The 15,873-nt window shown below is 39.7% G+C and overlaps 1 protein-coding gene across 4 annotated transcripts in view; it reads right to left on the bottom strand.

Moving 5' to 3' along the window:
- KIAA1549 (KIAA1549 ortholog) overlaps window positions 539-15,873 on the bottom strand; it is a 74,539-nt gene continuing 59,204 nt past the window's right edge. The window contains exons 15-20 of one of the 4 annotated variants that reach the window (XR_002435400.1): window positions 14,590-14,823; window positions 13,517-13,569; window positions 9,848-9,993; window positions 7,911-8,065; window positions 7,551-7,661; window positions 2,764-2,901 (exon numbers count right to left, since the gene is read on the bottom strand). Coding sequence is in view for 3 of the 4 variants with exons in the window: in XM_021387872.1 (XP_021243547.1) it covers window positions 2,647-2,901; window positions 7,911-8,065; window positions 9,848-9,993; window positions 13,517-13,569; window positions 14,590-14,823 (843 nt within the window). In the remaining variant the exon portion in view is untranslated. Of the gene's footprint in view, window positions 2,902-7,550; window positions 7,662-7,910; window positions 8,066-9,847; window positions 9,994-13,516; window positions 13,570-14,589; window positions 14,824-15,873 lie in introns of those variants that run through there. The other 3 variants (XM_021387872.1, XM_021387882.1, XM_021387889.1) reach the window with 3 other exon arrangements.

Here is a 15,873-nt window from a genome sequence, read left to right as displayed (position 1 = left end):
ACATAACTATCAAATGCAGCTTTTCAGCTTATATACCACTGCCTTCTCTGTGAAACTGTAAGGTGTTAAAGAGGGGTTTTTGCTTTAGCAAAGACCACTTTCATTTACCTGTATCTAGCTGTCCTGTTCACGTTCTTCATTATGATTTGGGTCTGAAAAGGATAGTCATCCAAACAAAAAAAGATGATATATTGTAATAGCAACACCATCACTAATAAAAGTGAATTAGAAATAGCATAAGTACCTTTAAATTTCAAAGGACTTCATACTCCTTAAATAGCCGGAGCCAGAAACCACTTACTTTCTAGAAGACCACATTTTCTTAAAATGAAGTCATTGTAATGTGCTAATGTTATAAGCACTGTCCTCAGGCTTCATTGCAGAATTAAGCTGGAGAAGGACCTGGGCTATGAAGGAATTGATTTAAATTGGAACACTTAGTAACAGTCTTCAGCATTTTCAAGAAGATCAGCATTGCCTGACAGAATCCTCACGTCGCAAAACCCAACATTCTTCAGAAGTATCAGCAACATTCACATTTACAAATCTGGCAGAAAACAAGTGTTTCTTTATTTTTATGCTAGAACTGATTATTACATAAAAGGCTTTAAAAATTCAAAACAGAATGACCTGTAGATAGTGCAGTTCATAGTCATGCAGGTGTTCTGACTCCAGTCAAACCTCAACCAGTGCCCATGAGGACTAAGTATTGAACAGTGAACTGGAAATGAATTTATACTGCTTTGCTACATGAAGTTGCTCAAACAATTCCATACTGTCTTCTGACAAAAAATGGGTAAAAAGATAAACAACTTAGTTCCCTAATAAAAAAAGGAAGCAACATGCCATTGTTTTTATCGCATCAGTGAGCAGCTAGTTGCTTCCTAGTCTTGGCTATGGTGACAAATGACATTACATACGTACTTCATGAACAAGGTACGTACGGCTCTTCCATGGCATCCTCCTGTTTTCATTTCAGCCTGAGCTAGTCCTGTTGTGGCTACTGAACTGTACAATGGAGCCGGGAACTGATACGGTAGCCAAAGAACACCATACTAAACCAGCATGACATACTTGTATTTTACCAATGTTATTTCTGCCCCAGTAAGGCAAACACAGCCCTACTCTGATCAACTACCCAATGATCTCCTTGGCTACTACCAATTTCTAACAGCATTTGAAATATCCATGGCGTAGCACCAAATAGTTTTGCGTTTCATTTTTTCTGAGGCAAGGCCTTCTAACAAACACATAGCTTACCCTCCCATCTCAGTGCCAGTTTGCTAGCTTTAGTACAGTCTGATCTGAAAATAAAAACACTCCAACAAATCACGACTTAAGTAAAATCTCCGTATGTATTACGTCAGTTACAGTTATGCAATGGCCAAATATTAGTAAATTCATAGCTAGTATTAAATTAAAACTCTGGAAAAAACAGCGACAAACAGTTCCATGGCACGTACCATTCTTACCATGGGCATAATGCTTACCCTTTGTCCAAGGGGACAGTGGGAACAAGTATAAATATAGAAACTGTCTCCAAACTGCAAATCTAAGCCTATGTTAATGTTCTAAACTGTCACTGACTTTCACTAAAATTATTCAGATCCAAACATAAGCAATGATTTAGGACATCCATTTAAAACATAATGCTGGTGACCCTGTACCAGTCAGGCTGGATTGGTTTCTGTCCACAAAGCAAATTACAGAGTGGCAATATTTTATCGCTGGTCTTGCAAGAGTAGTATGTAAATATATATATATATTAAAAACATACATACACGTTTCCCCAGATTCAACTGTGGCTGAATATTCCTCTCCTATTTTTCAATGATTTTCAAAACAAATTAAATACCAAGCCCTTTCTGTTTGGATGCTTTGCTTTGTTTCTCCAGCCTGAATGAGTCTACAGATATTTTCTTAGTTATACAAGGCCAATGTTTCACTTTGCAAACATTGAAGATGAAGGAACACTTGAAGCTTCAGCACCAGAAGGAAAACAAGGAAGAGTGCAGAGGGTAGCTCCATTTGGAAGCACAGAGCTTTAACAATTATTGTTCCGGTTTGTTACAAGTAGTTCATAAAGCCTTTTATTCTAAGTCCTACTGTTACTGACAACCAAAGTGATTCTTACGTGGGATTACACCTTCAACACCCTACAGCTGATACAGTTTGTAATCTTGGAGAACAGCAACACAAACCAGTTCCCCATAAGCACTGGAGAGATCAGAATACTTGGAATCTCTTACAAAATGTCATCTCAGTTTAAGCAAACCTTTGCCTTCCTCCTTAGAAAAAGGAGTCTACTACACTTGGAGTTTGTTCCTGTGATTTTTTTTTTTGTTGCCGGTGTGTTGACTTCTTGACTTCAGGTTTTATTTATTTGTTAGACTGGATTGAGTGTAGGAAGAGAAGAGGAGCACCGTAATATTAACAGATTAGTTACCATTGATTGCAATGACACTGATGATTGTCCCCAGTCTCTCCTTACTCTCCTCATTTTGCTGCCTTTTTCTTTTTTTCCAGAAGTGTGGTCTAAAGAGCTGTGAAAGTCCATTCTTTTGAGAGAACAACATTGCTGATTTCCTGTAAGTCTTTGCTTCCATAGGAAGCAGATAGCTGGCAGATTTGCAAGGGAATGCTAAATCAACTATGGAAGTTCTGCACTGTTGTCTGTTTCTGAGAAAGACGTAGAAGTTCTTCTCTAATTGCTTTTATAAGAGAGGCTGAAGAGTGACCTGGTTGGAGGTCCTCAGTGGAACTGGTGGTGTAGCAAAGGCCCTGGCCCTGAAGGTTGTTGTGTGGGAGCTGAGCAGGGGGTGCCGAAGGTTGCCTGGCTGAAGTCCTCGGCATCTGGAATACTGGTGAGGAGGAATATTCTTGGTGTCCATGCATATGCATCTGGAAAAAGGTAGAAATTATTATTGTACTTTCTGAACAAATATGGTAATCCCAAAAAATACAAGAAAGCAAAAAGGCAAAGAACAGAGGGAAAGCAGCATGGAGGTGCTTCTATCTGCTGCCACTGTTCTTTTGTTGTATGAATGAGTGATTCCTCTTATGGAGAACAAAACAACAAGCGTACACAAAATTGCTGGACTGCCTCAAGTTCAGGGATTTTTAAAATCTCTTTGAACATCCATTAAAAAGTCTGACCCCCTTCTATGTTGGTTATGTTTAGAAATCTCATCTCATGGAAGGAGGTGGGGTTAAAAGTAGAACTGGAAGTCAGTGGAATTTGCTTTCCAGTAATGACATTTCCATCAACTTCCTAAAAGACAACAGGCAAACCACTGCCTTCCTGGTTGTCATTTCTTCATACTACCTGAGAAACAGGAATGCGACTATTTTCATCTTCCCTATCCTATCTGTCTTGCCTTTTCAGACTGTCCACTCATGAGGACTATGTAACTGACCCATGCCTGGGAAAAGAGCCAACAAGTGAAGCAGCAGAAGAAAAAAGTGATTCAAATCAGAAAGATTGGATTTTTCTATACTCAGTACCTGTTCTAGGTAACTGAGAACCACCATCTCAGTTTAGAGACAATCACTGTTGAAGAGCAGAAAGGAGTTAATTCTGCTTTCATTCAGTAGCAGATATTCTCTAAAGAAACAAGAGAGCAACACAACACAAGCCTGAGTTTATGGGCTTGTCTATCTAGAAAAAAATCTGCTTACACTAAAATGAAGCGTGAATTTACAGTACACTAGGCAATGTCACTGATACGCAATATGGACACAAAACAGGTACATTTTGAAAATTCAAATTCCAGTTGACATCCCTAAAGCAAACATTTCCTCTTGCCTAGTATCTGTGAGAGGCAGCCAGAAGAAAACTCTGGACACCAAGGACTTGAGGCTGCTTGAACACACCGTACTGAACCTACAGCTCAGAGCAAAGCAGCACAATCCCTTTCCAACAAGGAGCAACCAGCTGCAGCGAGCTCAGATCAGAGTTATCACAATTTAGCGAGCAGTAACCTCTGCAGATAAGCCTCAAGTAGAAGCAGAGAGAGCAAACTGGTGAGGGAAGAAAAGACAGCGAGGTCAGCAAGAAAAGGATTTGAGGCAGAGGGGGAAGGGAATGAAGGGATTACAAAGCAGAGCCTGGGAAAGATATGGGCGGGCTAGAATTACTGTGGCAGCAGTGTGCAGGGAACACAGAAATGCATGGGAGAATGCTGCCTAACATCTCTCACAACATAAGCGAATAAAATCCAAGTCATTTGGTATAGAACTGAACAAATAATAGATTCTGACTCTCTTGCATGGCTCATGCAGCACTGATCATGTGCACAGTTAATTTGAGAGGAGGGTTTAAGAGGAGGAAAAGAAGCTTTACTGGAAGAATGATAGGCAAAGAAGATTTTCCCAGTAACATCCTGTCTTCTTATAAAGGGGAGGAGATTTTAGTATTAGAAAGGAATGAATGGGCCTCTTCATTGTTCAAAATTATTGTATTTGGCAGTGAAACCTGAAATTAATTCATATGTGTAGCCTAGAGTCATCAAGCCTGACAAGTACTCCGTGGGTTTACAGAAAAGCGATGAAATAAAAAAAAACATTCAAAACAAACATTCCTTGACACACGAGTCTTAGTATCAAACTGAAGTCCATTCAGGTGGCCTTCACCTTAAAATGCACTACATGGTTCTGCTTCTATCTCATACTGCATGGAGTTAGCACTCTAAGAATGGCTTCTTAGGGGAAATTAGTGAGAATATCTGCTGACCATAGTGGCTGCTTTTTAGCATTAAGGCTATAAAATTTTGTTAAATAACTCCTAAAAATGAAAATGTGTATTCTCGTGAACTTAACCTATACTAGACTACAACAACAAAACAAGGATGGAAAGGCTGGAAGAATTTTTGCCTTTTTTCTTTTTTACATTTCTTTATGAATAGAAATAGTTATGCAACATACATATGACAACATCTAGTTTTGTACAGCATCTATAAATTATAATTTTATATTAAACTTCCATGCAATTAACAGTAGTAGAAAATAACTGACAAAAATACCTTTATTGAGTCTTCTTTTTTGGTTAACTTATTCAGGAATGAAGACTTATGAGACTGTGCATTTGTTCATCTCCACATAGAAACAGTTGAACTCTGTGGCTAATTTAACTGAATCTGATGTAGGGATGTATAAACACATACACACACATATATGTACATATGTGTAAACATACATATATTGCAAATTTTACAAAAAGAGGTAGCCAGTTAGACACGACTAGATTTGTTCTATCACTGAATCCGAGTGGCAGAAAGGACAGGTTAGGATGTGCTCAGCCAGACAGCATGCTTCTCACAGGGGATAGCTAGGGAACATAAGAGACAAATGGAAGTATGACGAGATGGTTTAGAGATATTATGGTGGGCAGCTGGGGTATAGAAATAGAGCAGGAAGATATGCATGACTTGGAGGAACAGCTGAAACCTGGAGATGTGGAGACCTATAGGGGGTTATAGACAGATAGAAGATGATGCCAGGTGGTGGTAGGGAGATAGAGATATGCAAGACAGCACACAAATCTGTAAGAAACCAGGCTTCATTATTTCTGCTGCTCAACTGACCACTTGATCTATATTGTATTTTCTGTTAGCTAAGGAAATGCTGCAGTTATCCTTTTAGGTGGAGAATAATGGTGAGTTGATAGTAACCTGCATGTTGATTCTAGGGTAGGAGGCACAAATGAGAGATTATATTCCAAGAGAAAAATCAAGTACAGACTGTAAGAATAATAGGTGAGGATACTGTGAGGGGAAAGCCAACACAAGAACACATATGTAAATGTCTCTCAAGTTTATGGGCAGGAAGAACACTCTAGATCTAATCTCCCAAAATGCAGAGGTTAATTTTAGAAACTTGCTGAGAATGAGGGAACAGGAAGGCTGTTTGCTAAGAATGAGTTGAATACTGCATCATAAGGAACATGAACATCATTGAATAAGTCCTTCTCTCCAAAAAGAGGAATGACAAATTTAGAGCTCTGTCCTAGTGAAGGAAACCACACTGAAGATAATTATCTAAGTATAGGAAGCTACAAGTTAAGGGCTTATCTAACAAACTTTTTTTTTTAATGGGAATAATTCTTTGCAAGAAATAAATAAATCCTCATGCAAAAAGGAAAGTGCACTAGGTGAGCTTTGCTTTACAGTTTAATGATATTACACTACATTTAGGTCCAGTCATGATGCCCTTCTTTTGTCTTAAAAAACAAACAAACAAAAAAAACAGAAAAAGTCACAATGCAGCAACAAACAGCAGCAATCAGCAAGAAAATAGTTTTATCAAAGCCGAGGAATGGTTTAAACTCATATTAGTTAAAAGAATATGAACTTGGATTGAGGTGAGAGGAGCTCATCTGAAATGGTAACACAACCAAATCACATTGTACTGAGCCCTGAATCTTTTAAAGTTTTACAGGCATTGAATGTTGAAATCAATTGTTTGCATAACACCTCAGAAAATGGGTCCCTGAGTGAATTTTCAGTAATATGTTAGCAATTTAGGTAATAAAATATTAAGAAAGTAATGACTGAACATGCCTTTGGGGATAAAAGTCCACAGATCTAAAAAAAAAAAAGTAATTTTCAGAAGTGAAAGACAAATGATAAGAAAGGGCAATGAATGGTAACCTAGAGATGCCTCCGAAAATGAAAAGGAAAGACACTAAGACCTCTCATGTGAGTGCTCTTCTAGATGTAAATGCAAATGAGGACGTTCACAAATTCAAATACCACAATTTGAAGCACAGATAGCAAGTCAAATTAGGCAAATACATTTTTTTGGCTTTGACAGTTAATGGTTTTGAACAGTAACGGTAGAGTTTATCTCTAGTGTGACCAGTTCTTGAAAGCCTTATGCTTCTCCTCTCAACTTCAGTGGGAGTTGCAGGAGCTCTGTTTCATCAAAATCTAAAAAGGAAGTCCATACTGTTGCACTGTCATTCTGTAAAGCCATTCCGAGATCATGAAGCACTCCAAAGCAACTACAAAACTCTGCTCTTGTAGTGTGAACACACAATGGCCTAAATATGCAAAAGAAGGAGATCTTTCCTTCCTCACTCAAGGAAGAAACTGGAAAAATGGTAATTATAACAAGAGAACAAAAGAAAGGGCAAAAAAGATCGCTACAGTAAAGCTGTCACAGGTCAGTCTGCTTCAAGATGCAAATTCGTCAACTACTGGTGGCAGGCAACTGGATCTCTCCTAGGAAAGGAAGTATCTTCAACCTCACCACACATCAGGTTGAATCAGAAACATCAACCTCCAGAAGCAGCATTGCCAAGAACATGAAATCATGATGGCTGCCTAGGTAACACTGATTAACTAACACATATGATTTTACTACATCCCGTTGGCCGAGGTAGGAAAATAATTTGTTTAGGAATACCTGTACTGTTATGTGCAAGCATACACTTTACTCTGTGGCCCTAACTCTTGCTGTTTGTTGCACACTGATACGGAAGACAAAAGAACTATACCAATACAAAGTAGAAGGGTAGTCTGGGACAATTTAATTCAATGTTTTCTACTTACAATGACCGCAAAATACAGAGGCATATTTCAAAGAAGGAAATGGAAAGCAGTATCCACCTCTGCTGGCGCTCAGAAGCAGAACTGGGTGAACTGCAATTAATGAATGAAGGCCTCGAGTGAGAAAAAAAAAAAAAAAGGTTAGGTAAGGTGGGAGAAAGCAATTAGAGAGAAGCGAAGGTGAAAGAACAGCAAGCAAAAGTTAGAAGAGCTAACGAAGGTTCGAAGAGCAAAGCAAAGAATGTCAGAGAAGCAACTGAAAGTATTCCAGGGGAAAAGAGTTCCAAACAGTAAAGCAGGAAAAAAAATACCCGAACATATCACTACTTCGGAAACTATGCAAATGTGTAACACAGTACTCACTGCATCTCGCCTAGCATATTCATCCTCTCCACGGAACTGGGGCCACCCTGGCCCCCCCGGCTGGCCATGCCCTGCTCTGCCTGAGGGGATCTCCACTTGTTGACCTCCGATCCTGCTAGCAATTCCCACCTGAGTGAGGTGCTGTATCTGAGAACCTTAAAAGCAAATATTGTTTTTTCATCTTTATACACAGTCAAGTTTGTAGGGCAGACAAATGACAACATAAAACCTTGTTGGAAGCAGAGACAAGAAGAAAGTGGAGCTCTGTTTCTGTGTAATTTAAAAAAAAACAGCAGAAAGAAGGCTGTCAGTATAGAATAAAGAAGGAAAAGTTATGTGCATTTTGTGCAGCTCATTTGAGCGTGGTGTTTTTTATTGTCACTGCACTGAAGGAAGAGGTTGAGAAACATGCATCTCAGACGCACACTGCACTTCATTCCAAAAACATGCCAGCCCTTTACATATAGCACTTACCGAAAGCCCTGGCAATGCTTTCATATAAATTACATAGCAGCAAAGAGAAGATATTTGCTGTTGTGGTATACCGTGTTTGTCTCACCCTGCTACATCCTGACTCTCGACTGCTTCCTGTTTGATCTCTCACAAGAATTAAATATACGACCACATGAGAGTATAGTTCTTTCACTTTTGCTTAGTGGTTAAATATTAAACAATGCTGTCGTTGGCTAACGAGAAGGTCAGAACATACTGTATCTCCTTTCAGGCTGAAAGCTAACCCTCTCCTTTCTAACTCCCCTCCACCCCCTACTGCTTTCAAACATATCCAAGGATAGCTATCACCATTAATTGTAAGAGACATGCAACAACATGCCAGCTTTCCTTTTTCCTGAATTTCCTCCCACAAGGAAACATTTATTTTAAGAATATATTGAAAATTAGACACATTTAATAACTCATTGATCCATAATAGATAACTGTGTGCGTGTGTGTGCACAAATACAAAAATGAGAGGAAAAGACAAAAAACAGTGTGATTTATGTGTTGTACAATTACTTCATATTTTCCCCTCAAAAAACAACCAATCTTTGAGAAGCTTGATAGCTACATATACTTCTGCTGAAGGACAGTTAATAATCATCTGAATCCAGCCCCAACTTTGCAGAAGATGCATGAGAATAGTGTGAATCAGAGAATAAAACAATCATCAAACTTTAAGAGTCATTCCATCTCTGTCCTTTTCATACATTTAACAGAGGAGAGCAGATATCAGAAATAGGACTCGGGAGTATACGACTGTATTTTTAGTCCTTTCCAGCTCCCCAGGAAGAAAACATTTGTCTGGAAGAAAATTAACTGTGGCATTTGCATAAGAATAGAACATATTATTCTTAGAAACAGTGTTTGCTGCTTAATTGCCACGTGATGGTAGAATTTTATTCACGATAGCACTGATGAGCACTACAGAAATTATCTCACTACCAAGTCAGCAGTAGATAATATCTTCAGAAACTAAAAGAACTTGCTTTTATACATACATTTCTAGGAAAAGAAATGAAAAATAAAGATGCAGAAAAATATTTATTTACTATTTTTATTTAGTAGGCTATTTGGGATGCATCAATTAGCTCATTTGGCACAAAAAGTAGAGTGGTCTGCAGCGGAAAGTCAACATGCACCATACACTAAGAATTTTCCACTCTTAGAGAATAAGTGGTTTTTTTTTGAAAAATACATTGTGTGACAATTAATGCTTGTAAGACACTGAAAAAAGTGGCGAAGTATTGCCTTTTTCGGCAAGACCACGTGTATGCAAAGTTAGCCTCTCTACTGGACTGCTTTTTTTCAGCAGTGAAGATGAGGGCCACATTTAAAGTATAGCAGCTGAAGAACAATGATGCCTTAATGGTGATCTCAGTGTAAGAAGAGGCAAGGAAAGGAACTTGGTATTTATTGTGTGTTCAACTCAAGAAGTGTACCTGCAGTGCTTCCAACTGGTCGCGGTCGTGCCACCGACGGCATTTCCTCTGAGTATATCCCTCTGGAGGAATACTGAACCTCAGCCGGCTGCTGGTCTGGGTGCATTAACTCTGCAGATTGAAGAAAACCTGGCCCAAAGTTCTGCCTGTGGAACAGTGAGGACTCAGGATTACAATAAGAAAACTGCCTAATTAAAAACAGTTGCGCAAGTATACCTCCTACAGCGTCTCCTTACGATGCCTTTGAACTACGTTTCTACCTTAAATGTACAAAAAAAGTCTGAGGAGTGCATTCTTCCTCCATGTCCTGCATTGTAGATAAAAATGAACTGGAAACTCTACTAAGAATTTCACGCAAGCATTTTCACAACTTGCAGCTTCTTCAATGCGAAGGAAAAAGCCCACAGATCTTGTTTTCCCCTTGGAGAAAAATCTTTAGGGAAAAGAAAAAAACAGATTTCATGCAGTAAGCAGTGATGTAGCTGCTTACTGTAGCAACACATCTAACTTTTACCCAAGAGTTACCAGGCTCCCAGTTTAGTTCTAAATCAAACCACACATACTGCATCACAGGTGTATTTCATGAACAGTTATGATTTCATCAAGCCTTTTGATCATTCTCCAGGAAATTTTCAAAAGCTTGCTCTTTAAGATTCATCAAACTACAGAAAACTGCCATTGGCACATATGAAGAGAGATGCAATATATCCCCAAATTAATGTTTCCTATAATTCAGGCTGATGCTTGTAGTCAATGTTAACAACAGAAACTGTCATTGAACTTTCCTCATTAATTGTGCCAACATAATGGGACTGGTAAAAGAAATGCAGAATGGGAGTAGAGAAGGAGATGGAAATGCTGCTTTCCCTATGCCTCCTATGAGTGCACATTCACCCTGACATGGTGAGGTTATATTTTAAAAGAATGATGGCAAATGAGTTTTCAAGAATTGCCGACTCCTTTCAATATGGTGGACGTGCGAGTATCTAAACTGTAGGTGCTAGTCTTTCCTAGATTCCAGGTATGATAAAAGAAAAGAGACATGCTCCTCTATTACAGGCACTCAAAGCAAAAGGTTAGGTTCACTGAATCACTTTCTGCAGGAGGCTGTCTCTCACAGGTGATCATGAAGAAACAAAGTAAGGCAAACATCCTAAGTTAGGCACATGAACTTACACTAAGTGAGGATGGGACTAATTTTATATCCCGTTTTATCACAGAGGCACCTAAGCTCACCTAGGCAACTGACTGCCACCTATCCCATTCTTCAACACCTTGGTTTTACATCTTTTTTTTTTTTTTTTTTTTTTTTACAGTGGAATTCTGTGTCTGAATCTAATTCAATCTTTTCTTCATTTGTGCTATACGTGGAAAACTGACCACCTTTTCATGATGAACAGATAACAAAGAAAGCTAAGATAATAACAGAGTCAAATAAAACTAAATAAGAATCAAGTAAGGCCAGAGCAAGTAGTTGTAAAATAAAGCACTAGCTATTTGGCATATAGTATTACATGAAGGACGTGTAAGGGGTTCAAGGTACAGCAATCCCATTGTGGAAGTGCCAGAATTTCCCCAGCTCCCTTGCATGCATTCCCAACAGTCCACTCAGTGGATTGAGAAGAAACTATTTTCAGACAGATTTACAAGCTCATTAAAATAAATGCCTGAATGGGTAGGTAGGTAATGTTTAACAGTGTCACTTCTGTTATTTTAATCACTCTAACCAGTAAGGATGTGATTATTCAACTACAGTGTGGAGTTGGAATCTTGATAGACTGTTAGAATTTTTGATGTTGTCTTTTAAAAAATACTCTTCTCAACATTACTGCAAATGTATTATTTTTCTGTCATTTTTTTTTTCTGAAAGGCCAGGAAGTATATCCTTATTGCTGATGGGTTTATAGTTGAAAGGTGCGAGTTTAATAACTCACCACTTCTCTTCCCAATTTTCTTTTTAATAGATAGATATAACTACTCTTTAACATTAACCAGAGGTCAACAAAAGTGTACTAAATGGGACACATCTCTGAATCTATATCACTCATGCTTGCTAGTGCTAATTCATATTTTCAGACTGTGACCCAGCAGTACCTTAGCACATTCAAGAAATGATTCAGTCTCCAGTTATTTAATTAGCTGTAGGGAGACTGTCCCCAAAATCAATTTTACACCAGCGAGCCACTACGGCTAGCTATCTCTGTAGTATTATGCAGTATTCATTTTTTGGTAAAAGCTGCTCATTGTGCCCTTTATGTTTGTACAGCTGTTATGTGACCTAGGTCTTTCATATACAATTTTTTTTATCCCAAGTTGGTTCCAGCCCATTAAAGATGATGACTGCATTTGTACTGAAAAGGGAACAGTAGGTTACCCAACTATTCCATGCACTGAGTATTTAAGCCAATGGACTATGACACTGATACATGCCACCTAATCATACTGACTTCAGATCCTTTTTTCTTCCTCTGGTTAGTGTGCTGCTTCTATCAATTTTTTTTATCATGATCTTCTGAATTTGAGCATAAGCCCCATTCCAAAACCATGAAAACTCCTTCCATGTCTTCTACTGATCCAGTTTAAGAAATCTTTTTATAGAAATCCAGAGTGCCTATACCAAACTTTTGAACAAAAAATATATTGCAAAGATGCTATCTGTAACATGGGTTACAGCACTTTCACGACTATCATGTTTTCACTGAACCTGAAACAGGCAAACAAAGAGACAACTCCCAGTAACTGAAATTGTCAGCTTTGGCCAAGAACTAAGTTAGAAAATGTGCTTGCAGACTCTTCCTTTTCTAGTTGGTCCTTTCAAAACAGGGTTGCAGAGCAAAGGATAAAGGAAAGTTCTTCGTATCCATTTTGTAGCTGAAGAATCATGAAGTTTTCAAGGCAGTAAAGACTTCAGGTGAAATGTTATGAATGACATGGATAACAGCAGCTCTTCATATCATATGAGGAGATGTAATGAGAGCAGCAGAAAGCCACCTTTTTTGCCACCTTAGTTACAGTAGCATAGAGTGTGTGACAAATCTGACCACAGTAATACTGTGACTCAAGAGTCTGACTTCATGGGTCCTTAGCACACAGACACCAAATAGCAGTCACTTGGACAAGTGTTTCTTCTCTTTACGTCATTCTCCCACAGTAAGTCCAGAAGATGGAACACTTGTTCCTCATTGATTTTATAGCAGTAGGCTGGCAATGTATGCTTTCACTATGAGGGTCACCATGCTCTGAAATTTGTTCTCAACTTGGTTAGAAATAGAATGAATCTGTTAGTCATCTGCAAGCTTTTGTGAGTGTGTACTGTCCTGAGGCTACAGAAATAAGATGACAGCAAGAGTACTGGGAGATATACATGCATCTGAGTATCTGTTTCAGGTTCTCTGAAACCTGAAACTCGGTGGTTTACTCAGTATTTGAAATGATATCTCTACAGCCAAGGGGCTAGAAACACATTTCTTTTCCAATGGAGGCTTGGATTCCATGCAGTATACATATGTCATTCATGTCACATAAAGAAATTACACAGGCTGGATCTGCATTCCCATTACTTTTCATTTATAGTATACTTTGCATAATAATATACCTGTGCCAGTAAGAACTCTGGAGGAGGAAATGCAAAGAAAATAGTATATGATAATTCCATCATTGAAAAGCTACCTTGGAAGGAGACCTGGTGCTGCAGGCGGAGTCATTCCAAATTCCACATATCTCTGTCGGATGAAAGAAACCAAATGTATTAAAATGTATACCCTGGGAAGTCCACTGTCAGACTTTTAAGTGATGAATTGCAGAGATCACTAGGCCTATATGTGTGATTGGAGTGCAACCTTAACATTTTGGTTCTACAAACCCAGGACCCTAAGAAAGTCAGGGAAACACTGTTACAGTGAGATAGCAGTCACTTTTGTCCGATCAGGGTCTTCATGTAACTTAAAAACCCTTCAAAAATACTCTTCTCACTCATAGATCAAGCAGTGCTCCAATGTCTATTTAGCTTAAAACTTTCAGCAAATTAAGCTTTTCATTTGCAAATCTCTTTAAATCACCAATCAGCATCAGATTGCAACAGAGATACCACAGGAATTGGACTCAAGAGTTCAGTGGGGTTTTGAAATCCCAGCTGAGTTGTTATGGAACTTGAAATGGCCTAAAACGTTATCGAATGTCTCAGTGTTCCAAAAAATCCAAAAAACTTCACACAGAAACACTGCTTTCCTATCACTCACGTTATGAAAGCATTTGGATCACCTTCTGGAAAATAGAACCTAAAACCAATACAATCTTTTTTTCATTGACAAAATATAGTATATACAAGTACCCATACTAAAAAGGAAAAAAAAGTTTCATTCTTGCACATAGCAAAGCTGATCTGTTTCAGATCATAACTGAGAAGGAACAGAAAAGTTATCCTAAAAGAGAACTCCTACTTTGTGGTTGGGGTGGGAAGAGGGAAAAAATCCAAACGGCTTCAAAAGCAAGTTCACCATATTGTGATGGTCATTTCTGGGCAATCTTGGTTCCAGAAGCTTTCATATTTAGGCTAAGTCCTTTCAGAAAGGGCACAACAGCAGTGATCATGGCTCAACGGGCGCTAACTACCTGTCCAGAAAAGCCTTACATATGACATCACCCACATTAAAGGGGTTTTTTACTGCCTGAGTTTGACCATAAGGTGATCCCCACTGGGTGCAAGTAGTTCCCCTCCCTGCCCATGCAGGCCTGTTATTTACCGGCTGTCCTGCAGAGACCCCAGGCGGTGTGACGGCTGTGGAATTGGCTGCTTGGCTGCTGGGAGCCACCAGGGCAAAAGCATCATCCAGCAGAGAGTGCATGGTCTGCCGAGCCTCTTCTATGGAGGGCTGTGGTGGGACATACTGGGAGACTGGGTGGGAAGGCAGGCCGGGGAACTTCCCCAGATCTGCTGAAGATGACGTCTGAGGTTCAGGAGGCAAATCTGGATCAGACTGGAAAAAACAGAAAGAAGGTAAAGGGCAGCCAGCCAGAAGATCAAGCAGCCAGCTCCCAGGCAGAAGGGAGCAATGTTCCCTTGCCAGACCCAGAATTAGATGAAATGCCCAAGTACCAGAGGGACAAAACCTGTCCCTTACCCTCCCTGCTTCCACATGCACAGACATGACACCAGCTGCTCAAATGCTTCATTCAGTGTGATCTGGAACACCCTGATCTGTGGTAAGGCAACGGTGCTTGGCACAGTAATTCCTCAGGTATAACAAATCACGCAGTTTGCAAGCATGTATGTGAAGTCATGGAATAGAATCATGGAATTGCTCAGGTTGGAAAGGACCTTCAAGATCATCAAGTCCAACCGCAACCTAACCATACTGCTCTAACAACCCACCCCTAAATCATGTCCCCGAGCACGACATCCAAACGGTTTTTAAACGCCTTCAGGGAAGGTGACTCAACCACCTCCCTGGGGAGCCTGTTCCAGTGCCTAACAACCCTTTCTGTAAAGAAGTTTTTCCTGATATCCAACCTAAACCTCCCCTGGCACAACTTGAGGCCATTTCCCCTTGTCCTGTCACCTGTCACCAGTAAGAAGAGACCAGCCCCGCTCTCACTGCAATCACCTTGCAGGTATTTGAAGAGAGCAAGGAGGTCTCCCCTCAGCCTCCTCTTCCCCAGACTAAACAGCCCCAGTTCCTTTAGTCTCTCCTCATAGGGCATATTCTCCAAGCCCTTCACAAGCCTTGTTGCCCTTCTTTGGACCTGCTCCAGCACTTCAATGTCCTTTCTGTACTGGGGCACCCAAAATTGAACACAGTACTCGAGGTGAGGCCTCACCAATGCCAAGTACATGGGCAGGATGACTTCCCTAGTCCTGCTCACCACACCACTCCTGATACAAGCCATGATGCCATTAGCCTTCTTGGCCACCTGGGCACACTGCTGGTTCATATTCAGCCGACTGTCCATCAGTACACCAAGGTCCCTTTCTGTCAGGCAGCTCCATCCAGAAAAGACTGTCTACATCTCTGAATCCTCTGCAGTTT

This window comes from Numida meleagris, chromosome 1, assembly GCF_002078875.1.
Source record: "Numida meleagris isolate 19003 breed g44 Domestic line chromosome 1, NumMel1.0, whole genome shotgun sequence".
Lineage (NCBI taxonomy): Eukaryota > Metazoa > Chordata > Aves > Galliformes > Numididae > Numida > Numida meleagris.
The sequence above is the reverse complement of the archived record's forward strand: the minus strand, read 5'-3'. Positions and strand labels throughout refer to the sequence as shown.